A 24,978-nucleotide genomic window follows, 5' to 3' on the forward strand; every position below is an offset into this window, starting at 1 on the left:
CCTGCAGAACTCACCCCAAAGACAAAGAGCAGAGGCTTAGATGACCTAAGAAGCCTCACACTTTGTCATGTACTTGGTCTCATTTATCAACTGTGTGTACATGCATGTCGCTGGAGTGTGTACAGGTATCTTCAGAGGCCGGGCTGGAAAGGAATAGCAATCACTAGGAATCGTGTTGAGGATGGTGGTCAGCTTCATGTATTAACCTGACCAGTATGGTACCCAGTTATTTGGCCAAAGTGGACATGGTGGTGCACATCTTCAATCCCAGAACTCAGGAGGCAGAGGCAGGAGGATCTTTATGGGTTCAACATTAGCCTGGTCCACACAGTGAGTTCCAGGACACAGCCTGTCTCAAAAGAAACAAACAAAAAATCCACCCAACAACCTCTAAACCACTTGGTCAGGTATCATGGATGTTTCGCTTCTTCTTTTTTTGTTTTTCGAGATAGGGTTTCTCTGTGTAGCCCTGGCTGTCCTGGAACTCACTCTGTAGACCAGGCTGGCCTCCAACTCAGAAATCCACCTGCCTCTGCCTCCCAAGTGCTGGGATTAAAGGCGTGTGCCACCACCACCCGGCGGATGTTTTGCTTCTTGATGAAATGTTGTTGAAGTCAGTGGATGCTGACTCACCTCCAGGTGGGGGTGCTTCATGCACAGCCTGCTGCAGGGCTGGTAGGCAGCAGGGGTAGGGGTGGGAGTATGCAGCCAGCAGGTTGCATTCAACTGCAGCCCTTCTCTGAATCTCCACCCTATACCATGCCCTGAAGACTGGACCTGTACCTTTTCTGAGAGCCAACTGCTTATAATAAGTGTTAATTGTTCCACTTCTGGAGAATCTTGGCTAGCAAGTGCCACAAAGTGCCGTCGTTCTGTGGAGACAAGTGGCCTTTTCTCAAACACACCCAGCAAAACACAAATCGAAAACAATACAGGGTGCACTATGCAACAAGACTCAGTGCTGTGACGTCATATGCCAGGTAACCAGGGCATCAAACAAACACCAGTGCTGGCTCTGGGGAGTTTTATATTTATTGTACCAAAAGCACTTTGATTTACATGGGAATTCAGGAGAATTACAATACTTTGCCAAGTGTGGCTAGACTTCAGGAAGTCCTTCTAGTCTGTCCAACCTATGGCAGGAACGGCCATCGCCCTGGGCTGTGTAAGTGAGGCCTCCAGAGGACATGGGGCCCTCACTCAGAACCCTCCTCATATCTAGAGTCAAAGCATTCCTGGGTAGATGGGATCAGAACCCAGATCTCCTCCCCAAGAACCAGGATGGGCAGCAACTAGAAGTGAGAAAACTCCCAGCTGAAGCATCCTGGCAGTCACCATGAAAGAAGTCCTATGGGGACAGACAAAGCTGACTAGCCTTTTGGGAAGAGCTACTTCCTGCCTGAGGGCTGAGCATTCTTTGAAGCAGCAGGAAGCAGGGTCAGCAGGAGACACAGGGTCTGTCTGTCTGATTCCCTGTAAGGCTGGGAAGTTCCCAGGAGTGCTCACTTGGGCCAAATCAAACAATGGATCTTCAATCTCGGCTGACTCGAGGCATTTGGCTTTGGATTTGCTGTGACTTAACTGTGTGCACCAGGCTGTTCAAGGCACAGAGGCCACACAGAGACACAAGGCAATGGCCCATCTCTGGCGCAGCACCCTTCAGGAAGTGGCGCTGCTGCTCTGGGGGTTACACTCAGGGACCTTCCATGGATGCCCGCTTGACAGGGACAAAAGGAAGCTGTGAGATGGGGTGTTTTCAGGTCCATTTGGTGAAGTCAGGCTGAGCACAGCCTGGGGTTGCCCAGTGTCCTCATCTCACTGCCTGGATGGGGGCACAGGCCTGTCCCAACAGTCCCATCATGACATGCCAGCAAGTCCTGAATAAGGGAAGGAACAAATGAGATGTTAGAGCCCCAGGCAAGAGGAAACACTCCCAATTTTACCACTCCCTCTGCCCCCCATGTTGAGACATCCAGGAAAATCGATATACAGGACAATCAGGGCTGGGCTGGCTTATACCAAGGCTACCCCAGACAGATAGTGCCCAAACCAAAGGGTGGTCTGGCTAGCCAAGTTCCTCAGGCCCTCTGTCACTAGATTCACAAACCCCTGCCAGGATGGGTGCCATGGTTTACCACACCTACCTTGGGTCACCTGCACGGCAATAGGGTTGTCCTCCACCCAGGGCACAAGACAGCACCAAGCAGAGGACACAGCCAGAGCCAGGACCTCGTGTTAGGACCGCAGCTTTGGGAGGAGCCTCATGGCCGGGCTGTCCTCACTACCTGACCCTATTCTGCTGCTTTGGGAGGATGGCTGCTGCGCTCACCTGGTTGCCTGGGAACAGCGCTTCCTCACACGTAATCCAGAATCTCTGTCTCCATCTCATTCTCGCTCCCATCTGAGGGCTTGAAATCCTCCTCTTCCTCCTCCTCCTCTTCCTCCTCCTCCTCCTCCTCTTCTCCAGATTCAAACATCAGCTGCTCTTTCCCACGATCAGCCTTACCTGTGTTGGAGAAAAGAGCTGTACAGGAAGGGAAGAAGACCGTGTTCCAACACAGGCTTCCTCGGCGGCCCTAGAGGCCCTTCACTGTGACAGGCTCTAGCAATGAATCAGCCACGAAGGAAAGCATGAGGGTGGGGACGGGGACAGGCGGGGAGCCTAGTAGGCATGTTTGAACCCATTTTCTGGGGAGAACCATGAGCAGCCTGGGGCCCAATGCACCTTGAGGGGGCATACACCATAATTCCCAGAAAAGCTTCAAAGCCTTGACTGGGATCCCAAGAGGTAAAGCCTACACCCCAAACAGCCAGGAAGCCTGCTCTACTCAGATGCCTGCTACCCAGCTCAGAAGGAGTCCTTTACAAGAGCTTTGCATTGCTCTTCAGGGCCCCTTGGAGACCCCTGCCTAGCAAGTACCTCACTTTCCTATGCCCCCAGGAGCTAGCCCAGGCTTTGAGAAAGGAGCCACGGAGCCACACAGCCCCAGGGGAGAGATGGGCAGAGCTGTCCTTCCTGTACTAGGAGGCGGCATTTCTTCCCTCTTGTCTGCACTCTTTAGTGTCACGGCTGAGTCCTGGCTCACAGACCCCCTCCCATCACGGATAGTATGAGGGTCTCTGGAGCTTTTTGTCAGCTTTTGTCAGACCTGTTTCGAACAGGTCTGAGGCTTCCCTGCACAAGTGGCTCTCACCAGGCCTCTCAGAGCGGATGGTCTGTAGAATCATGAGTGACATGGTGTCCCTCAGGTGATCTGTGGTCTTGGGGAGGCACCACCCATCTCTCTCTGTGCACACAGTCTCTGTCCCATCGTTTCGGTGAACAATTTTCTGCAACCTGTGGGCACAGGAAGCTGAGTGGGTAGAGTCCAGGGATGGGGCTTGGGGAGAGCTTATCCGGAGCCTCCCTCAGAGTGTGGCTTCAATGTGTGCTGGCTCATGGGATAGTTCTAACACTCGTCTATGGACAGGATGCCAGTGGGAGACTGTTTAGGAGACAATGCTCACACAGAGGTCTCAGAGGTAGTGGGTAATGAAGACCTCCCAGCAGGTTCCCTAACTTTTGCAGTCTCTGAATAGCACCCCCCCCCCAAAAAAAAACCCACTGAGCTGGACATATCCCCAGAGGCACTCTCCTGCTACAGTCAGGCTTTCTCTAGGTCCCACACGCTGCCTTGTTCCCGTTAGTGCTGTTGCCCACTCTTGGTGGTGTTTAGCCATGGTTGAGAACAAATGGGTTGAAGGTGCCCAGGATTAGGATCCACACCAGTCAGGGAGCGACTGCTACTAGCAAGCAGGGTTGCTTTCTACAGGGCACAGTGCAAGCCCGTGGTTGTTGCCATGAGCCTTACAGCCCACATACAGCCAGACTCAGGGCTGCGCCCAACTCCCAGTGGCCAAGTCTTCCTTAAGAGCTCAGATGCAGGAAGAGCTGCAGAGAACACTACTCCTGAGCCAGTGCTAGCCCAGAATCCAGGGGCCATCCATCCCTGGGCACAGGACCCCTCATACATACTCCTCCACATTCAAATCACACAGCTGGTAGAACATCTGTCGATAGGGTGGCAGCGCCCCTTCCCGGAAGATGTAGACCGAATCCTGAGAAAAAGAGGGAAGAGATGGGATGGCTGCAGAGTACCCGAGGCCTAACAGTGCTGGGGACACCCATGCTGTGACTTTCATGGAAGTCTAAGGAGTTGGCCCAGGGTGGCCAGCAGACGTGGAGAGAGGAGGCTCTCACTCCACAGGAGGTGCTGGGGGGTTGAGGCAGTCAGGCCTTCCTTAGTCTACAGTATGGACTGCCTTTAACTATGCTGGGCTCTGTCTGCTGCACCTTCCAAAAGGAACTGGATGGCGGGCACCTCACCAGCTGTCTCTACTCAGTCACTCTATGGACCCTGCATGCTCCGTTGGCTGCTTTTGGGGGGGAAGGCAGGGTTTAATATATCATTTCTTCCTTTTTTTACTTGGAATATAGCCCTAGAGTCAAAGACAAGGCCCCAAGACACTAGTAGCCAAGGCACAATGGCACTAGGGGAAAGCTATCTCCCTACATGTCACCGGTCTCTGATCAACTTATATTTTCTGACACAGCTACTTGAGCAGGAACTGCAGGATAGAGACACTAACTTGGCCTCTCCCAGGACCGTGGAGGGGTCATGAGAAGCACTGGCATGTGCTAGCCCCTAATGGGTGGTGCTGATGAAAACGTGAGCCCTGGAAGGCTGTGTGCATCCCATCTTGCATTTCACCCCACAGCTGGTCCCCAGATGTTCTGGCTTGGCTTGTGCTCATGTCTATGTTTGACCCCCCCATCCCCCCATCCCAGCAGCAGTTATAGGCCTCAGGGAGCCAGGCTCCCCAGGGGCAGCTGCACACATCTGCTGCGGTCAAATTTCCCTCTCCAGGACTTGTCACCACCACCTCTGCCCAGATGGCCCTAGTTCCCCATGACCTTGGGTAGATGGCCTTTGTTTCTGGAGGGCCCTGAGGGGTGAATAATACAAAGGCACTTGGTGGGGAGAAAGCTAAGTCAGTTAATAACCCTTCCCAGGGTCACTCAGAAGTGCCCAGCCCCGCAGAGACACTCCATCGCCCCCACCCGACCTCACCTTGAGTTTGTACTTATTGTAGGTCAATTTCCGTGGGCCATCAGTTCCTGATGGGCCCAGGCCCTGCTTCAGGTCATGCATGGTGACAGGCTGGTTGGCTGCATGGAAGCAAGGCAGTGGAGTGAGTGGGCTCACCCATCAGACCTGCTGTTCAAATGCCCACCTCCCATGCATGTCCTGATGCAGCCACTCACATGTCTTCTTGACGGTGATGGGGAGGCTGTAGTTGTACGTGCTGCGCTTCGCTTTAACAGGCATGTCCCTGGAGCCATAACCTACATGCAAGGGCCATGTGTCAGAAGGAACTAGGTGGCCAGCTCCATCTGCCACCTACAGGAGGGATGGACACCGGCACATCTAGCAGCTCTCGCGCACTGACATCCTTTTTTTTTTTTTTGAGACAGGGTTTCTCTGTGTAGCCCTGGCTGTCCTGGAACTCACTCTGTAGACCAGGCTGGCTCTGAACTCAGAAATCTGCCTGCCTCTGCCTCCTGAGTGCTGGGATTAAAGGCGTGCGCCACCACGCCTGGCCCGACAGCTGACTCTTGTTTCTGCTCTCCTGCACACACACGTGCTGATACTCAAACACACAGATACATACACATACGTCTTTTTTTTTTTCCCAGTAAGGACAATGCTAGAAATGGTGGACACAGAGACAAGGACAGAAAACTTAATTTTACCATATTTCATTCCACAGCGGATTCGAAAATCAAGGACTTGATAAATCTTGGCATCTGGGTGTTTTCGAGGGTCATAGCCAAATCGAATCCACAAGCTTCTCCACGGGCCTGTTATCTGGAGACCAAAAGTACTGAGTGTGAGGCCTCTAGCACGTAGGTGGGAGGCAGCAGGGCCCTGAGCTCTGAAACACGGCCTTAGACCCCACCCTTTGATGGGGTTCTATGGGGATAAAGTGGGATCAGGAGTTTCTGTGACAACTGTCCCTTCCATGAAGAGCACTACAGTAGAGCTGGAAGTCATGTTCAGTGAAAGGAGGAGTCCAACAGTGGCTCTGCCCATCACCAACCTCTAAGGTCATGGTTTATGCTGGCTCCCCTTGGCAGGTAGGACCCCCTTTCTTCTCAATTTTTTGGAAGCTCTGTACCAACCCCGCCCGGCCCCAACCCCCATCCTCTCCTGGGAGGAGTCAAGAATGGACTTCTTCCACCAAGCTCAACACAGCATGGGGAGTTGAGGTGAGAAGTGCTGTCACTAAGAGGCCTGGGCTCTGGGCCTCAGCTCTGCCACTCACTGGCTACAGAACCAAGACATGGCCATGTCAACGCCCTGAGTCCTACTTTCCCTCAGAGGCAAAAGAAGGGGGTGATATATAGCCTCCCCCAGTGCCAGGCCCTCAGGAATCCTCACTACAACATCATATGCACAGAAGGCTTACCTATGCCTCATGGAATTCTTCCTTTAAAGTCATCTGCACACTGCCAGATTAGAAGGTTGTGGTGGACTTGGGGGCTTTAAAATCTTTGTTTCTTTTTTGGGTCCATGTCTTGGTGTGTGTGTGTGTGTGTGTGTGTGTGCGCACGTGCGTACCAGGACCTGCCCAACTCTTACCTACTCAGTGCTGGGGTTACAGGCACACACTGCCCCATGGATGCTAGGGATCCTCAAGCCGGTGTAGCAAGCACTTTACCCACTGAGCCAGCTTCCTAGCTCTGTAACTAGTTAACTAGTTAACAAGTTGTCTCAAGGTGCCAGGTGCCAGGGATGCTAGGAAGTACATATGCCTTCTGTTGCCATGGCTCTAATATGTCCCACCAGGGACCACCCTGGTGGGAGCTAGGATACAGGTGAGATGAGACTTACCATGTAATAAGCCATATAGGGAAGCAAGATCTTAAGCTTGTCAGGATGGACACTGACGTTAGACTTGACAGCGTTTCGTGACCAAACAGGACGGATGTCAAAGAGCTGGGGAGAGTCAAGGACAGAGTCTGAGATGAACGCCAACAGCGACTGGCTTCTCACATCAGCTGTTCCTGTATGTCTAGAACCCACCACACCGGCCAGTCATTCATAACCCTTTCCTCCCTACCCAATCCCTTAGAGGCATGGATTATACATCTTGGACATGCAAGAGCAACTGTGCAGTGTGGGGGTCCTGAAATGACCATATAGTCCCCGGCCTTCCATGGCTCACAGTACAATGGAGCACCAGGGCTGAGCAAGCAGGTGCTGAAACTCCAGAGCCCCAGTCATTCCTAACTGGAAGGCAAGTTCTGAAGACAGGACTTGAAGGAGGTGAAGGGGTGGCAGTCCAAGGCAGTGTGAGCCAGAACAAAGATGAGCCACGGGGAAGCCTCAGGTGACTACTGACATTCAGTAAGGGCTGCAGTCTCTGAAGGACCCAGTCCTTGAATGAAATAAAGGGTGTCACTTTAGCTTCAACACAGAAAGCCCCATAGAACCCACTGTTTAGGACTGTGGACACAACAGAGATCCAGCCACTGTCACAGAGCACCGGAAGCCAGAAGGTAGTGCAGTGTCCTGTGACGTGCTTCCAGCTACACTCAGGGTGAAGGCACCATAGCCTGGCACATGGCCAGTTTCCATGTGTTTGTTACAAGTAATAGCTCTGCACAGGCTGTTAGACCCAGCTCCATATTCAAGCCACATCCCAGCAACAACCCATCTCTGGCGCCCAAAGGGACTTTTAAAAAAACTCTAGGGACTGTTTTCAACTTTGGAAATGCAGGACTTGTGAGGTCCTGAGGACTCAGCCTCGCACGTTCCAGACAGCACTGACCCAGCACAGTGTTTCCCAGCCCTCTTTATTTTACTTACATGACTTTGTCTAGTTGTCAAGCCCCAATCTCACTCTGCCGGCCAACTACCAAGCCCAGCTTCTGACACAGCTTTTAGATGTAACAGCCGAGGTTACAATTCCTGTGCTAACTAGCCAGTGCTAGAACAAGTGGAACCAGCCTTGCTGGTGTAGTATGCAGCAGGTTAGGTGGGGCACCAGCCTCACCTTCCTCAGCTCCTCTTCCACCTTCTGATCTATGGGATTGGTGCAGGCCTTCTTCCATGTCTGGACTGCAGCCTCCAAAGGCTGTTCAGGAACATCAGTGTCCTCAAAGTTGACAAAGATGGCGTTGTGGGGGCGCCGGGCTCTACTCAGTCCAATCAGGTTCTCCCCTGAGATGGTGGGATTATGATAGCCTTCTCTGTGGGTAGAGAGACAGACAATTAGATTACCATCTGAGGCACAGGCCTGCCAGGTGGGCAAAGAATCCAGCAGGTCTCACCAGTAGACCATACCCATGTGCCTTTCTCTGGATTCAGTGGAGGGGACTCCCAGCACTGCCTACTGGAAAATCACATGCCCTTAGGCTACCATCAAGGGTGAGAGGGCTTATAACTGCCTGCAATGGCTCAGGGAAACCCTGGGGCCAGTGGCCTTGAAGGAGGCCAAGGCCCTAAGTCTTAGAGCTGGTACATGGGAAGGGGCACCGTTGAAGGCTGGTGGCCTCCCAACAGAAACTTCATCTAGCACCATCCACATCTACCACCGCCCAATCCCAGCCCCCAGCGCAGAGCCGCACAGCAGCCACAAGCCCATCAGCTGCATGTGGACAGGGTCATGGACTCTGCCTACTTACATGACTCACTTAATTCTCAAAATGGTCCTTCAAGGAAGGAGTTTCTGAGGAAGTACCCGAGGCTACTCAGACTAGTAAATGTGTCCAAACAACATCTGTCAGGAGCTGGGCCTTAGCCCCAAGATGTCTGGCTGAGGGCTGGAGAAATGGCTCAGTGGTTAAGAGCACTGTCTTAACCACTTTCAGAGGTCCTGAGTTCAATTCCCAGCAACCGCACAGTGGCTCACAACCATCTGTAATGGGATCCGATGCCCTCTTCTACTGTGTCTGAAGACAGCTACAATGTACTCATATACATAAAATAAATAAGTAAATCTTAAATAAAAAATGTAAAAAAGCAGCCTTGCTGCAGCTCCGAGCAAAAAGAAGAGGAGGCTACTGCCACATCCGTTTGGCTTTGCTTCTTGAGGCTCTTCTACAGAATTATGACTTACTGCTACCCAGGAACAGTGGGGAGGGAGTAAGAGGAGTGTAAGTGTAGTGGGGGCAACATACCCTGAATCTGGGTGAGCAAAGCTAGAAGGGTCTGAACCTTCTCTTGGCTTTCTGAAACCTTCTAGATTAAAAATGAGTGGGGCTCTAGGACACCCTTACTAAAGGCTCTGCTCTTCCACCTAGCAGACAGTGACTTGGCTCTGAAGCATCTGACCACAATGAATGAAAAGGATGCAGCCAGGTGGGATCACCAAAGCCCAGAGGTTAAGCCAGCGTCCTATCTGTCCACCCCATAGTGTCCAACACAGGAAAGACAGTGACGTGTCCTGACCTCTGTGTGCATGGGCTGAGAGGCGGGTGAACAGTGCTTCTCTATGAACCTTTAAAAAGATAGGTTTTTACGCCGGGTGGTGGTGGCGCACCACCGCCTGCCTTTAATCCCAGCTGGGATCAACGGCATGCACCAACATACCCGGCTAAAAGAAGCAGTTTTAAAACACCTGCACAGGGCTGGAGAGATGACTCAGCAGTTAAGAGCACGGACTGCTCTTCCAAAGGTCCTAAGTTCAAATCCCGCAAACACATGGAGGCTCACAACCATCTGTAATGAGATCTGACTCCCTCTTCTGGAGTGTCTGAAGACAGCTACAGTGTACTTACATATAATACACCCCCCCACACACGCGCGCACCCCCCCCACACACACACACACCCACACACACCCATTCTGTGTATGTACCAGCACAGAGCCTGCGCCGGTGGATGGTTCCTGAAGCACTTACAGCAACTCCCTAACTCTTCAAGGGTAGTTGTCAGAAACAGCACTCAGAGACTCAGCTTCAGCAGTTACTGCCATACATACATAGGCCTGTGCTTCCCCGACACCAGCCCTAATCCCACAGCACTACAAGTGTTATCCAGGATGCCACAAGTCCATCCCCACACTCATCCTGTATATGGGTCTGTATGTTTATGCAATGTGTGTGTGGGTTTTGAGGAGGCCAGAAGTTGTGAGCCACCTGATGTGGGTGCTGGGAACTAAACTCTGGTCCTCTGGAAGAGCAACAAATAAATGCTCCTAACCACTGAGCCACCTCTTAGCCCCTTTACCCTTTTACAAAAACAATCTGCTGCTATGAATGCGTCTCGTCAGGAGTTCCTAGGCTCAAGCAATCCTGCTCAGCCTCACCCAGTCTGCACTTTACCCTACTTTTCTCCATGAGTACATATCAACTGTAAACTTCAACAACCAATGACAAGGGTTTTGCACACTGGCAAACAAATATGAAACAAGGAGTCGAGTCTGCTTTTCTCCAGATGTGTCTTTCAGGACCCATCCTAGGTACAGCACTATCCTCAAGATGTGGCTGCCTTCATTTCAGAGAGAGCGTCAGGGAAGGGCACCATGGCTGCCTCTGGCTAGCTCTACTGACCACAGTGACCCTAAATCTGTGGAGAGTTGCTGGTAGGAGCAGAAGGGGCTCAACACCCTGCCAGTCTCACCTCTGCAACCCCAGCCTACAGGACACCCTACACCCAGACAGCCAGGCCCTCCTCCCCCTGGCTAGCCAACAATGCCCCCAAAATCAACAGTGCCTGGGAAGAAAGGCAGGTTCTTTCCGTGTGCTGGGAATCTGCCCAATCACATAAGGAAGAAAAAGGGTCATACCCACGGGCCCAAAGACAGCTGGCCCCACGCCATGGCCTACTCCAGAAGTGTGGACAGCTACCTACCAGCCCCTCTGTGCAGAGTGCAGCCCAGGGCCTTTACTGTCTTCTGCATAGTGTTCTTCCTACTACAGGCGTCAATTATTTGGTGAGAGGAAAAAACACATCAGAAATTTAACTCTGAAAAAGCAATGAGGAAGCCAGGCACAGTGGTGTGTGTGTGTGTGTGTGTGTGTGTGTGTGTGTGTGTATCCCATGTGCTGAGATTAAAGGCATACACCACCAAATCCTGCTCACAGCAGTTTTCTTTTTTTTTTTTTTTTAAAGATTTATTTATTTATTATATGTAAGTACACTGTAGCTGTCTTCAGACACTCCAGAAGAGGGCGCCAGATCTCATTACGGATGGTTGTTAGCCACCATGTGGTTGCTGGGATTTGAACTCTGGACCTTTGGAAGAGCAGTCGGGTGCTCTTACCCACTGAGCCATCTCACCAGCCCTCACAGCAGTTTTCTAAAGCAGGGAACAATACACTTTTTGGGATGAGACCTAAGCCTGCTGCCACAGCCTAGGAATCGTAACCCTGAATTAAAATGGACCCCATAGACTCATATATTTGAATGATTATTCACCAGAGGTGAAACCTGAGAAAGATTGGAATGATTAGGAGGTGTGGCCTTGCTGGAGGAAGTGTGCCATTGCCGGGTGAACGGAGGTTTTAAAAGCCAGGCCAGGTCCAAATCAATCAATCAATCAATCAATCAATCCCCCAACCCCCCGACACACACACACACACACACACACCAGCTTTGGAGGTGGCAGCTCCTCATGCCTGCACTGTGTAGACTATTCTCTCTGAACACTTTGTCTCGTTCCTCCATCACTCTTTTCTGCAGCCAGCTCCTTCACAGCCTTCCCAAGCCCCTGCCATTCACAATGTAGTTAAATCCTCACCCACGGTCTCACTCACATTCTGCCCTGCTTCCCAACATCCAACCCAGGACAACGCCTCCCTGCCATGTAATCTGTTGGCACCAAGCTCCAAGCCTGGGTCACCACAGGACTCTATGCGGAGTTTCATGGCCATCCTGGCCACCTTCTGGACCATCTCAGGCCTCTGCTCTTGCTCACACTACCTTTTGTTTTTACACTACAGTATCTGTTCCCGCAGCTGCCCTGTCACAGCACAGAACCTACCACGTGCCACGTCAGCAGCCAGCACTTGAGCGCAACCTTCTGAAGACGGCGCACAGCCAACAGTCTCCTCAAGGTACACCGGAGACCAACCACAGGCTGGCTTTCAAGCTGCTTTCACCTCTGGCTTATCTGTGTGCTGACCTGCTTCCCAAGGCTCCCAGCTATTGGCAGCACTTGGCCCAGGGTTATAGGAGAGAACAAAGCCAGCCAAAGCGCTGCCCTGGGAAGTGTACAACACAACAAGAAAGGCTGTCTTCGTGTGTGTGTAATTTAAAAAAGGTAGCAGGCATGGTGATGCTAGCCTAAGACCCCAGCACTTGGGAGGCTAAGGCCAGAGAGGCTGTGAGTCTGAAGCCAGCCTGGATGCTGCAATATGCTCTGGGCCAGCCTGGGCTACAGAGACAGACCTTTTCTCTAAACATCACAAGCATAATAGTAAGAACAGTGTGAGACTAAAGACCAAGGAAGGCTCAGGGATTGGGCCAGGTCAGGCTCAGAACTTCCCAAGTGGCCTAGATACCCCAAGTCATATCTCCATCCTTTATAAATGGGGATGACAGAGAACTGGCAAAATGCTAGGAGGCGAGGCCAAATGCTGGCTTCATACTTCCCCACAGCTGGTGAGCATTATTAATCTCATATTGAGAATGTTCAAATTAATTTCTTCTACATTAGTCAGTCCTGGCTCTTATACAAAGGAACTCTTCTCCCTCTGTGCCTCCAGAGAAAAACCCACATTTGACAATGCCTGGGACCTGCCTTTCCAACAGCTCCACTCTGTCCAGATTGTGTAAAATTAAATTATTCATCTCACTTGAGTTGCTTGTGCTCTTAGTTGTGACAAGAGATGCCCACCCTGACTCTGATATGCCCGAGGTCCATCCTCAAAACTCAGAACACAGCATATTTAGTGAGCAGGATTCAGGAACAACCAACAAGGATGCTGGGGCTCGAAGGGAGGCTCCAGCAGATATAGGTAAGTGCTCGATAGTGCTGGCAGCTACTTCCAGTCATGTGTGCAGACAGGAAGACAGCAAGTGGGGCAAACAAGCTGAGGTTCTGCAGAGAGAGGGCAGAAGGCTGGATCACAGAGCTAGCTATGAACTCTGCTGGGACAAGACCCAGGAGACCATGAGGTGGACAGAGGAGACAAAAAGGCATTTCATAGGTAGTGCCATTAATGATGACTGAAGGTCCAAAAGAGACTTCTCAGTAATGACCAGGGCATTAAAACCAGAGACCATTTCTTATCAGGTGCTCTAGAGTCCCACTAGTTCACTGTATGTTGGGAATCACCAGGCCACTGCTTAGGACACTCCCCTTCTGAATTTAATCCTGGTCTTCTGCTGCCCTGGGGCCTGGGTGAGAGAGAACCTGGGGGCTGCCTACCGGTGCTGTGTCTCAGGGCGATAGAAATAGTCCACAGGGGTGTCCAGCCTGGAGAAGATGGGTGGGGGGATGTAGAGTGGTAGGTCCTGATGGAAGAACTCCTCCTTCTCAGGCTTGCGCATGAGCACTCTGTCATACATGGACACGTGCTTGCCACCAGCTTCTGTGTGCACTGCCAAGTACTGGAAGTCAGACATTCCTGGAAAGACAAGAGAACAGAGGGCAGGCTCTCCCTCAGGCTCTGGTGCTGCTGTGCTGACATCCAAACCCTCTCAGGGAGGTGTGGAGTGAGCTGTGCAGCGCCCTCTGATGGTTGTGCAAATTAGTGCAGTAACAGTGGCCTGGGGGAGAGGGGGGGGGGGGGGGGGGGGGGGGGGGGGGTTGGAGCCATGGACCAGCAGGGTAAAGCCCAGGGAGCTAATCCATAAACCACAGTGTACCCCTGCTTCCAATACAGTATTTACACCAAGCTGCAGGGACTGCTGGCCCATCTCCCAGGATGAAGTGCTTAACCATCCAGCCCAAGGGACCCGGGCGGGGAGGTCCTATCCTCCCTTTGTCTCATGTTTGAGACATGATTTTCCTGTAACCAAGGCTGGCCTCACACTCCTCTCCTGCTCCTTTTTTCTCTTTGGATTCGCCTTTCTCACTAGTCTCTTCAGATTCTCCCTTAGGGCAGCAGCTATAACCAGCCATCTTTAATAGACACCATATCTGTGAACCTTCTCCAGAGCCTCCTTGAATGAATGCTGGCTCTGCAGTCCCAGCACACAGACACAGGGAAGCTGAGGCACCTGGGGAGTGGGTGACTAGGAACAAACACAGTGACACACATGTGTGAGAATGTTACAGGGAAACTGCACATGCTAACCCACTCTGAATGAGGGGCCTATCACACTGGCCATCCAGTCCAAGGAAGCACGGAACCGGAGTCAGTTGGGGAAACGTCAGAGGGGATGAAACCAGCAGCCATCAGGGCTTGATGGGGAGGCAGACAGTGTCACAGTGCTGCAATCGCACTGTTTGGGAGGCTGATACAGAGGTTCAGTGGGCTTAGAGTTTAAGGCCAGCTTGGGAAAAGGTTCCAAAACACTGCTGTCTCAGACTAGAGATCCAACCACTAGTTTGATCTGGCCCTGCACAACGGTTTATCTTAAAATTGGAAGGTTTCTCACAGAACTCTAGATCCCTAGCTTCTCCCCCTCTCTCCTTTAATTATTTATTTCTTTTTAATTCGTGTGCATTGGTGTTTTGCCTGAATGTATTTCTGTGTGAGGGTGTCAGATCCCCTGGAACCAGAGTTATAGACTTTCATGAGTGCCACGTGGTTGCTGGGAACTGAACCTAGGTCCTTCAGAAAAGCAGCCAACTGCTGAGCCATCTCTCCAGCCTGCTAGCTTTTCTTAAGAGTATAAAAGGTTGGGGCTAGAGACAAGATTCAGGGGTTAGGCATACTTCCTGATTTTCCAAAGACTTAAGTTCACTTCCACATCCAATGACTCCCAACTGCCTGAAATTCTACCTCCAGGGAATTAGACCCTTTCTTTCTTCAGACATTTACAGACACTTACATGTGGAATATACACATATAAAAACAGAAAAAGAAAAAAAAACTCACAAAAAGAGAGAAAACCAGGTGTAGTGGCACACGCCTTTAGTCCTGATATCCAGGAGGCAGAGGCAGGCAGAGCTCTGTGAGTCCCCAGCCAGCCTGTCCTACATAGAAAGTTTCAGGACAATCAGATCTATACAGAGAAACCCTCTGTGCTGGCTAGTGTTATGTCAACTTGTTACAAGCTACAGTCATCTGAGAGGAGGGAATGCAATAAGAAAATGCCACCTAAGATCAGTCTGTAGGCAGGCCTGTATAACATTTTCTTAATTAGTGATTGATGGGAAAGGGCCCAGCTCTTTGTGGGTGGTACCACCTCTGGGATGGTGATCCTGGGTTCTGTAAGAAAAGCAGACTAAGAAAGCCACGAGAAGCAAGCCAGTAAGCAATACCATGCCGTGGCCTCTGCATCAGCTCCTGCTGCAGGTTCCTGCCCGGCCTGAGTCCCTCACTGCTTTTGATGAACGGTTCTATGGAAGGTGAGTGAAATGAACCCTTTTCTCCCCAAGTTGCTTTGGTCATGTGTTTCATCACAGCTGTTGTAACACAAACTAGGACACTGTCTCAGGGAGGGTGGGGAGGCAGAGAAAGAGAGAGGGAGAAAGGGAGAAAGAGAGAAAGACTATGAAAGAGAATAAAAGGGCATGGACCCACAATGCATAAAGGACTGTTGACTAAAGAGGCTGCTTCTACCATGGGAAGTGGCTGTGCTTCAGGCAGGGGCATACCCGACCCCACTTCCCATGTGGTTCCACATGAAGCCCGGAAGTCACCCGATACTGCTAGAGATGTCATAGTTACCCTGAAATTTGTAAATTGTGGAGATGATGCCAATGATCTCCAAGTTGAACGTGACCTGGGGGTGGGCCTCGTCTCCCAGGACACCTCTCCGACGCCTTGTTCTTTTCCGGATCCGGAGCAGCAGGCTGCTGGTACTGAAACGGTTAGCGCACACAGGGTGGCAGTATGGGTCCTTGGGCCGGAAGTAGAGTTCGAGCCTCTTGGTGGGGTCAGTGTAGATCTGCAGCAATGCCAGGGGACACGGGGGACCCAGTAAGCAGCTGAACACCCAACAGAGCGCTGCTCCTCTTCCCACAATGCAGCTGACAGAGACGCAGGAAGGGGCGGGGCGCATGCTGCACAGCTCTTCATTCCCACCAAACGCTTTTCATTTAGTCTTCTCTGTACAGATATCCTGACTGCTGGTTTCCCTCCCTCCTGGCCTCCCAGTTCCTCCCTCTCACACCTCCCCTCTCCCCAAGATCCACTCCTCCAACTCCTTTCAGGAAAGAGCAGAACTCCCAGGAATATCAACTAAACATGGCATAACAAGATGCAATTGGACTAGGTACAAACCAACCCTCACATCAAGGCTGGACAAGGCAACCCAGTAGGAGGAAATGGGTCCCAGAAGCAGGCAAAGACTCAGTGACAGCCCCTGCTCCCAGTGTTGGGAATCCCACAAGAAGACTAAGCTACACAACCATAACATATATGCAGAGGACCTTGCTCAGATCATACAAGCTCCCTGATTGTCCCTTCAGTCTCTGAGCCCCCATGAGCCCTGCTTAGTTGATTCTGTGGGGCAAGTAGGACTCTTTTTTTTTTTTTTTTCATTTTTTTGTGATTTTTCGAGACAAGGTTTTCTTGTGTAGCCCTGGCTGTCCTGGAACTCACTTTATAGACCAGGCTGGGCTCGAACTCAGAAATCCGCCTGCCTATGCCTCCTGAGTGCTGGGATTAAAGGCGTGCGCCACCACGCCCGGCTAGGACTCATTTTTTAAACCCAAGTTTATTCATGTTTAAATAGTAAAGAGAATGAAGTCAAAGAGGCTCCTTCCAATGGGTTATAAAGTGAGAGATAACTGCTAATTAAATAAAACCCATCACCTATCAAGTGCAGGTACCATACCACAGGCAGGGTTACAGCCCTGTTTACTACTGAATAGACAGAAGCTTTCAGACTGACTAAGGTAGGGCCAACCAAGCCAAAAACTACCCACCTGCTCCAGGACTCAATTGATAGTCTCTGGCAGTCATTGCTTATTATTACCAATAGCCTTCAAGGCCCCAGTTCCTTCTTCTTAAAGAAAAAAGAAACAAACAACCTCCCACTCTCCCAGTGAATAGTGTCCACCTCATACATGATACTGTTATGAGTATTAAATTAAAATAGTGGTGCCTAACTCCTGGTAAGTACTAACACCTACATGTGAACAGATGCTTGCCCCACATTTGGTAAGAGGCATGCAGTGAGTGTCAGCTGTGTGTGTGTGAACAGATAGTGTGTACTGGCTCAATCCACTTGCCACCCCTAAGTTTAACTCCTGACTCCTAGTACTCAGGATAGGGGCCTTCAGGAAGCGCTCAGTAGCAAGTTAGGGAAAACATGAAAGTTAAAAGAAGCCTGAGGGCTGGAGAGATGACTCAGAAGTTAGGAGCTGTTTCCAAGACTGGAGTTCAGTTCCCAGCACCCAAACATTGGGTATAGTGCACAACCACCTGCAATCACAGCACTAAGGGATCCAACACCCTCTTCTGGCTTTCACAATCACCTGGATACACAACTAAAAATAAGGTTAGACTCTTGAAAACAGCAGCCTCATTCCTCAGGCACCCTTCTCATAAAACAGCTCTGACCTACCAGAGCACGGATGAGCCCAGACATGGCCTGACACATTAGGACGACTTCAGAAACCCAAGAAAAATGTAAGAATGGAAGACTGTCTCTTCCATCAGGCAACCCTGGGGTAGGGAGAACAAGGATTCTCTCAATATCATAACATCCATCAGTTCTTTTCCACACCCATAAAAAAGTGGAGCAGCAGCTCAGACTGTATTTGTGCTGGAATTCATTTTCCTGTCATACCGGTAGCAATGTCTGGCTTAACCTTTCTTACCTGCCCCCTTATCTGGAAAAAGGAAAGAAAAATAGTATCTAGTTCACTAGGATATTATTAGGACTTTTTGTTGTTTGTTCTTTTGAGACAGGGTTTCTCTGTTAGCTCATGCTGTCCTGGAACTTGATCTGTAGACCAGGCTGGCCTTAAACTCAAAGATCCACCTGCCTCTGCCTCTGCAATGCTGGGATTAAAGGTGTGGATCACTACTGCCCTGCTTCATTAGGACTTAACCAAATACTTGATAAATTTTTATAAAATGGGGATCTGTACAGATATTAGTACTGAGGTAAACTAGAGAGGTCCTAGCTCGGTTTACAGCCCCAGGGCTAAGTAATAAATGTAATACATGAACAGGTAATACATGCATCAAACTGAAATCTGAGTGTAATTATCAACGGAAGGAGCCAGATATTAACTCACAGAATCTGCTTTTGCTAAGATGTTCAGGGAAATCATTTCTAAAGAAACATTCCAAGATTCCACAGAGCATCACTTTAGGTCCAATACTTGTTGTGTGGTTATGTGGTCTGTTTACTTGTAAAATGCAGATGTCGACAGTTCCTGCCCTGGGGATTGAAAGGACTGTGGCATGTTAAAAAATAAATAAATAAAAATAAAAAAATGCCGGGCCGTAGTAGCGCACGCCTTTAATCCCAACACACCAGAGGTAGAGGCAGAGGCAGGCGGATTTCTAGTTCGAGGCCAGCCTGGTCTACAAAGTGAGTTCCAGGACAGCCATGGCTATACAGAGAAACCCTGTCTCAAAAGAAAAAAAAAGCCGGGCAGTGGTGGCGCACGCCTTTAATCCCAGCACTTGGGAAGCAGAGGCAGGCGGATTTCTAAGTTTGAGGTCAGCCTGGACTACAGGACAGCCTGGGCTACACAGAGAAACCCTGTCTCGAAAAACCAAGGGGGGGGGGGAAGCACTTTGTACGTGCTAACCACAGAATACAGCGTCGGCGAGTTGTGTCACTTTTAGTTTCAACTACAGGTGATGGGAACGTTCTCTTTCCTCCTGTGCCTTGGTTTTCTGCCGAGAGCAGTAAGGTCAGAGCAGCCCACTGTCTTAGGACAGATGTTAAGCATGCTACTCACATTTGGGAACAGAAAGAAAATACCGCCTTGTTCACAACAGGTCCTACAGCTTGCCTAAACTCTCCGTTGCCACGGAAACCGCTCTCCCGCCGGGTGGTCCCGCCCATTCGGTAGACATGATTCCTTTCCCGGGGTCCCGGAGTTTCCCAGCTCCTTACTCGAGAGACGCTTTCCTCGCCGCCCAGGGTCTGTAGCATCTTGGCCTCATTACGTACTACGCCCGGGTACTCCACGCACACCAGTCGCCGTTCCCGCCGCAGGTCCACAGGGATGGCGGCCTTCGGGTCCGCATCCGGCTCTGCCGCCGCCATGCCTACTAGTTTGGTTCCAGCCCGCCGCGGTCCGTTCTCAAATGGCTCCGCGAGGCCTCACCTCAAAGGTTCCGCAAAGGAATAGTTCCGGTCCTCCTTACCTTTCTCCTCTCCTTAAATCAGGGAGATTCGAAGGCCTCCAGGAAGCAGGGCATCGCCGCAACTGTTTATTTTGCTTCACTGCAGAGAACTGGGGGGTTTTTACTTTAAAATGAAGAGGGTTGGACAAAGGGGCGAGACGAGGGCGTATCCCACCAGCGGACCCAACCAGGACAAGCCAGGATTCGACCGGGTTTTTCCGGATATCCCGTCCAATGAGAGCTTGAAGGCGTGCCCGAGGCGTCCTCTGGCCCGCCTCTCAGCCCTGAGCATGTTTTCGGCTGTCAAAGAAAAAGCAGTCCACTGAGTCCTCTTAGCCTTGCTCCTTTGTGCATGTATTTAGGGCTGAGTGCAATTGTAAATTAACAAATTGATAACTTCTTATCATCACACCTCTGTGAGTTTAATACACAAGCTTCAAAGCCCTTGTTGTCATCTTGCAGAGATGACAGTAAAATATTAGATGCACATCGCATCCCATATTAGGATGTACGCATAGCATGCTTAGCAAAATTTGCAACATAGGCTACTCACTTGTTGGTTCTGTGAGGGTCTGATTAGATAGGTAAGTTTTTGTTTGCTGAACACGGTGGGTGCTTCTACCTCTGAATAAGAAGAAGTTCGGTTCCTGAACCTACAAAGCTGCTTCTAAGCTACACGGAGCCTCGGTAAACCCCTCATCCAATGTAGCAACACTCTCAATATTCAGCTGTCATCTCTTCTCCTTATGATATAAACATGATCTTAGAAAGCGATCTCACGTTGTTCCTGTTCTCAGCGGGACCCCCGCCCCTCTTTCCCCCCACCGCCTAGCTGTCAGCTTCTCTTCATCACTTAGGTTTATGTATATAGGCTTTACCTCCCCTGGGGATCCACCATGATAACCTAAGTCTAGTCTGCTGATTTCCTTGGTGCACTCGGCACTCAGACGCACACGTCGGGGAGCACACATCGGGGAGCACAGCCTTATTTGCTTAATGCTGGCTTTCCTTTACTGTATTGGCAGCTTCCTAAAGGTAAGGATTGCTTTGCTGCGGACCTCTCAGACCTGAACACGGGGGTAGACACAGAGTATACATTCACTAAAGATGTTGTGAGCCAGTGAATGAATGAGGCGACACTTTCATGACTCATTCAATCCAGCTCTAGATCAGCACATGGCCACAGAACACTGAATCAGTCTCATTCTAGAGAGGAATATCCATATGTGAAGAGGAACCACGGAGAAGGGCAGGAGGGGAGGCAAAGACAAGGACCAACCTGAGGGCATCAGGCCAAGCTTCTGAGAGAAAGAGACTTGGTCCTGCCTGGGATCCGAGCCAGATCTGGCACACAGATCCTCACAAACAAAAACTTACCTATCTAATCAGACCCTTCAGACCAGAAGCTGAGAAGAGCCAAAAGGATCAGGCAGCTAATGAAAGCAGTGCCCACACATTTAGCATTTATGAAATGCGGTCTCCTGCATGCCTGGGTCTGTGGGGAGTGGATGATGAATCAGAAAGCCTGTCCTTCTAGAACTCACATTCAGTAGCAAGAACAACTAGCAAAGGAATTGGAGGCTGAGACGCTGCTCAGTGGTGGAAGGAGTGCTTACACATTCAAGGTGCTGCGTCCCATCTCTAGGCTCCCTCCCACCTATCACGACACCTAGAAAAGATAACGAGGAAAAATCAAGCCCATGGCATTTACCCTTCTTCCTGCACCCAGCCTCTTTAGATTCAGTTTTCCAACAGGTCCTGGCACACAAGGTGAATTATATAAGGCTCAGAACTGAGACGCACTAGTTTGGTGACCAACACCCTCAACACCCCTTCAGCCACTGCTCTACGACCAAGGACGTTCTGGGCCTTAGCTGTCTAAATGTGCTTGCAAACCTCAGGTCCTGCTCCTGATACATAGACTTGGAGAAGGACAGCTGTCCTAGCCCCTGAGGTGACCCAAGGCAATGGAAAGGGGATGCTGGCTGCGTAGCAGAGCCTCATTCCACAGGAAAGCATCGTAAGGGAAGCAGCATAACACTCCTCCGATCCAGGGCTTTGCAGAACACTGAATATTGTTGGCAGTGTGCCTTTGGAGGAACCAGGAGTAGGGAAAGTATTAGCCTTTTATCAACTAGTGAAAAAGGAAATCTTTGGAAAATACTTTTCTGAGCTTCAGCAGAGATGCGGTATAACTCACTGTATTCTCAAGGTCAGTCCACGGTGCACATAGTAGGTGCTTTCTTTAATATTCCCTTGCTAGGCCTTGAGTCTCCTTGGACTGGATGAGAAGTGTAATGTTTCCTTTTGGCCATCAGATGGCGACAGAACATTCACATAGGCAAGCCCTCCATCTGCTGGCGGTAAGTGCTCATGACATCCTGGAAGATGGAGAAGTTGCTGCACTGAGAAATCCTAGTTCAAGCCTGAGGTCTCCTGAGTTCAGGAGCCTCCTGAAAGGCTTATGCTAGTCCCAGGGCCAGTATTCTTGCTGTCCATCTGCTCCATCTATGCTCACTTATACACATATTCAGGGTCTCATCATTGGGTGACAATGACCTACAATGGAATCTTTCACAGGCTTCTCTTCCAAAAAGAACAAACCATGTCACTGGGCATTGTCCTTCCCGGTCAGCTTGTCATTCCAAAGCAAAATGAAACTATGAACAAGACCGGGTTTCAGAGCTTGTTCATAAATATAATTTATGTTGCCTAGTTAAATATTTTCAAAATGCTGCCTAGCCAAGACATATGTAAAGCTAATGAAATGTAAGCAGCACAGCCCCTCAAGTATACGTAGGTTTCCTGAAGGCCTTGGGAGGCCCTGTATCACTATGCTCACGTGGGAGCATGTTTTAAACTGCATTTGGTTAGTACATCAGCCATGCTGTCCTCAGTCACCCTTTGCTGGGAGTCTGAGGAGTATGGGGGACTTGGCTGAGGGGGAGTGAGCTGGGAATACAGTAAGACAGAATAGGATGTGTGGGTGTGGCTTGCAGTCACTTCTGTGTGCAGAGAAATGATTGATGCTCATTTTCTGTAGGGCTGGCTTCCAGGAACACTTGCCCCATCCAAGTCCATGACAAATTACTGATGTTGTGACCTGAAAGTGCAGGACCAAAGGTGTGGAAGTCCTCTTGACTTCCAGAGCCACGATCCAGCCTGTGGGAAATCCCATCAGGGATATCGGAGCTGAGGAGCTGGCTCACTGGGCAACGTCCTCGGGAAGTACAAACGTGAGGTCCTGAGTTCAGATCCCCCTGCATCCATGTTTTGTTAAAAACAAAACAAAACTCACCTGTTACCTTTTCACTGGGCGTGGGCAGAGACAAGTCATTTCAGCAGCTTGTTGACCAGCCATGAACCCAAAACACAGTCTCAGAAAGACCCTGTCTCAGAAAATAAGGTAGAGCCACTGAGATGGCTCCATAGGCAAGGACTTTCTTTCCACACAGGGCTTGCCAATCAAAATTCCACTGGAGACCCACGCAGTGCAAAGAGAGAACCAACTGTTAGAGGTTGTCCCCTGACCTCTGCTCTCACACCCCTTGCTTACCAAACAAACAAACATTGGTGCTGGAGAGGTGGGGTTTTTTTTAGCTAAGAGTACTTGCCGCTCTTGAAGAGGACCCAGGTTCAGTTCCCATCATCCATCTAGTGGCTCACAACCATGTACAGCATCAGGTTTAGGAATCCAGTGCCCTCTTCTGACTTCCAAGGGCTCCAGGCACATACAAGGCACACAGACACACAGGCAGGTGAAACACCCATACACATAAAATAGCAAATCTAATAAATAAAAATTCAATGTAAAAGTAAGCCAGGTGTGGTGGTGCACATCTGTAATCCCCACACTGGGAGATGAAGGTCAGAAGGTCAGAGGTTCAAAGTCATCCTTGGCTTTATAATCTGAGGTCAGCCAGCAAAAAGAGTCGATCTCCTACCTGCCTTCAAAAAACAAAACAAAACAAAAAAACTAAAACAAAACAAAAAAACCAAGCGCAGCCAAGCACAGCCAAGCACAGACCAAGGTAACAAGCTCTCTGCCCTTCCATTGCTGTGGTCTGAATCTGGAAAACCCCCAAGGCTATATGTTCATTTATTTATTTATTTATTTATTTATTTATTTATTTATTTATTTATTTTTGTGAGACAGGGTCTCTCTGTGTAGCCCTGGGTGTCTTGAAACTCACTATGTAGACCTGGCCTCCGGTTCACAGAGATCTGTCTGCCTCTTTGTCTGGGACTAAAGATGAGCTCGACTCCAAGGCCTCCTGTTAAATGATAAGCCCCCAGCTTGTTGTTACTGGGAAGTGACTTGAGTCCAGTGGGAGGTGTTCTAGGAGATACACCCTGGGGGGTGGTTAGTAGGGCTCCAGCCTCCTCCTCCTCTCACCCACTTCCTCGCCATTCAGGGGACAGATTGTGCCCCACTAGACACCCCCACCACGGGTCTAAAGCATCAAATCTGCATTGAACCAGAACCCCAGAAACCCTTAGCTTTTCTCCCTCAACAGCAAGCCGGGTTTGGGGGTCGGTCCTGGGGACCAGGCTAGGCAAGCACTTTACGGCTGAGCCACGCCCCTAGCATGCTCACTGTTGGCTTTTGGTGAGGGTTTCAGCTTCTGTGGGACAAAGCTCTGTAGTATTTAACTAGTATAACGTCAGACTAAAATGTAACTTTTTTTTTCTTTTGTGGCTACAGTTCATTTCAAGGTGTCCTAAGAAATCTTTTATCTCTAGATTCATGAAGATCTTTTATAGATTCTTTTAGAGACTTTATTCCTTTAGTCTACTTAAGTGTGATCAAAGGAACGGGTGCTTTTCAGATCCATTCTCTTCCCCTCCTTCCTTGTCCCTCATTTGCAAACATTTCTAACATTCTCTGTGATTTTGTTTTTCTTTTGCTTTTTTGGTTTTGCAACACAAGGTTTCTCTGTGTAGCTCTGGCTGTCCTGGAACTCACTCTGTAGACCAGGCTGGCCTCAAACTCAGAGATCCACCTGCCTCTGCCTCCCCAGCTCTGGGATTAAAGGCGTGTGCCCCAACCTAGCTGATTTTTAAAAAAAAATATAGAAGTTCCTTTATAAGTCTATCATCCACCAGCCAAAATATGGCTATTTTTAAATGATATTTATAAACTTTTGGCCTAATTCCATTGAGATCAGACAACATACCCCTTTGACTATGTTCCTTGCAGTTTGTCTGGATTTGTTTTGTGTTCTCCATAGATTCGGTCTGAAGACATGTTCTGGGAAATGTTTGAAAAGAATGCATGGTCTCAGGCACACCGGTGAGATGGCTCACGGGTAAAGGCACTTATTGCTAAATTTGAAGACCTGAGTTCCATCCCTAAACTCATGTAGTGGAAGGTTAGAACCAACTGTTGAAAATTGTCCTCTGACCTCCTCATGCGTACCTTGGTACAACTGTGTGAGTGCACACACACACACACACACACACACACACACAGCAAGGGCCTGAGGTGTGCTTATTTTACCTACTGAGCTGGACCTGGCCTCCAGGTTCTCCCAGCATCCCTCAGTCCTTACCTGT

At 50.0% G+C, this 24,978-nt stretch overlaps 1 protein-coding gene across 2 annotated transcripts; it reads right to left on the bottom strand.

The window, feature by feature from the left end:
* Nucleotides 1–1,013: 1,013 nt before the first annotated feature.
* On the bottom strand, nt 1,014–19,644 carry Gtf3c5 (general transcription factor IIIC subunit 5). Of its 2 annotated transcripts, none has more exons than XM_021149328.2 (12): nt 19,190–19,644; nt 15,835–16,054; nt 13,422–13,620; nt 8,101–8,296; nt 6,936–7,040; nt 5,795–5,909; nt 5,306–5,386; nt 5,112–5,209; nt 4,016–4,098; nt 3,195–3,337; nt 2,330–2,506; nt 1,014–1,877 (listed from the first exon to the last, which is right to left on the bottom strand). In XM_021149328.2, the coding sequence occupies exons 1-11, from the start codon at nt 19,340–19,342 to the stop codon at nt 2,355–2,357; spliced, it is 1,545 nt and encodes a 514-aa protein (XP_021004987.1). In that variant the 5' UTR covers nt 19,343–19,644; the 3' UTR covers nt 1,014–1,877; nt 2,330–2,354. The 2 variants fall into 2 exon arrangements, with proteins under 2 accessions (XP_021004987.1, XP_029330481.1); XM_029474621.1 differs by having other exon boundaries at nt 2,330–2,524.
* Between the last annotated feature and the right edge of the window lie 5,334 nt (nt 19,645–24,978).

Source organism: Mus caroli, chromosome 2, assembly GCF_900094665.2.
Source record: "Mus caroli chromosome 2, CAROLI_EIJ_v1.1, whole genome shotgun sequence".
NCBI lineage: Eukaryota > Metazoa > Chordata > Mammalia > Rodentia > Muridae > Mus > Mus caroli.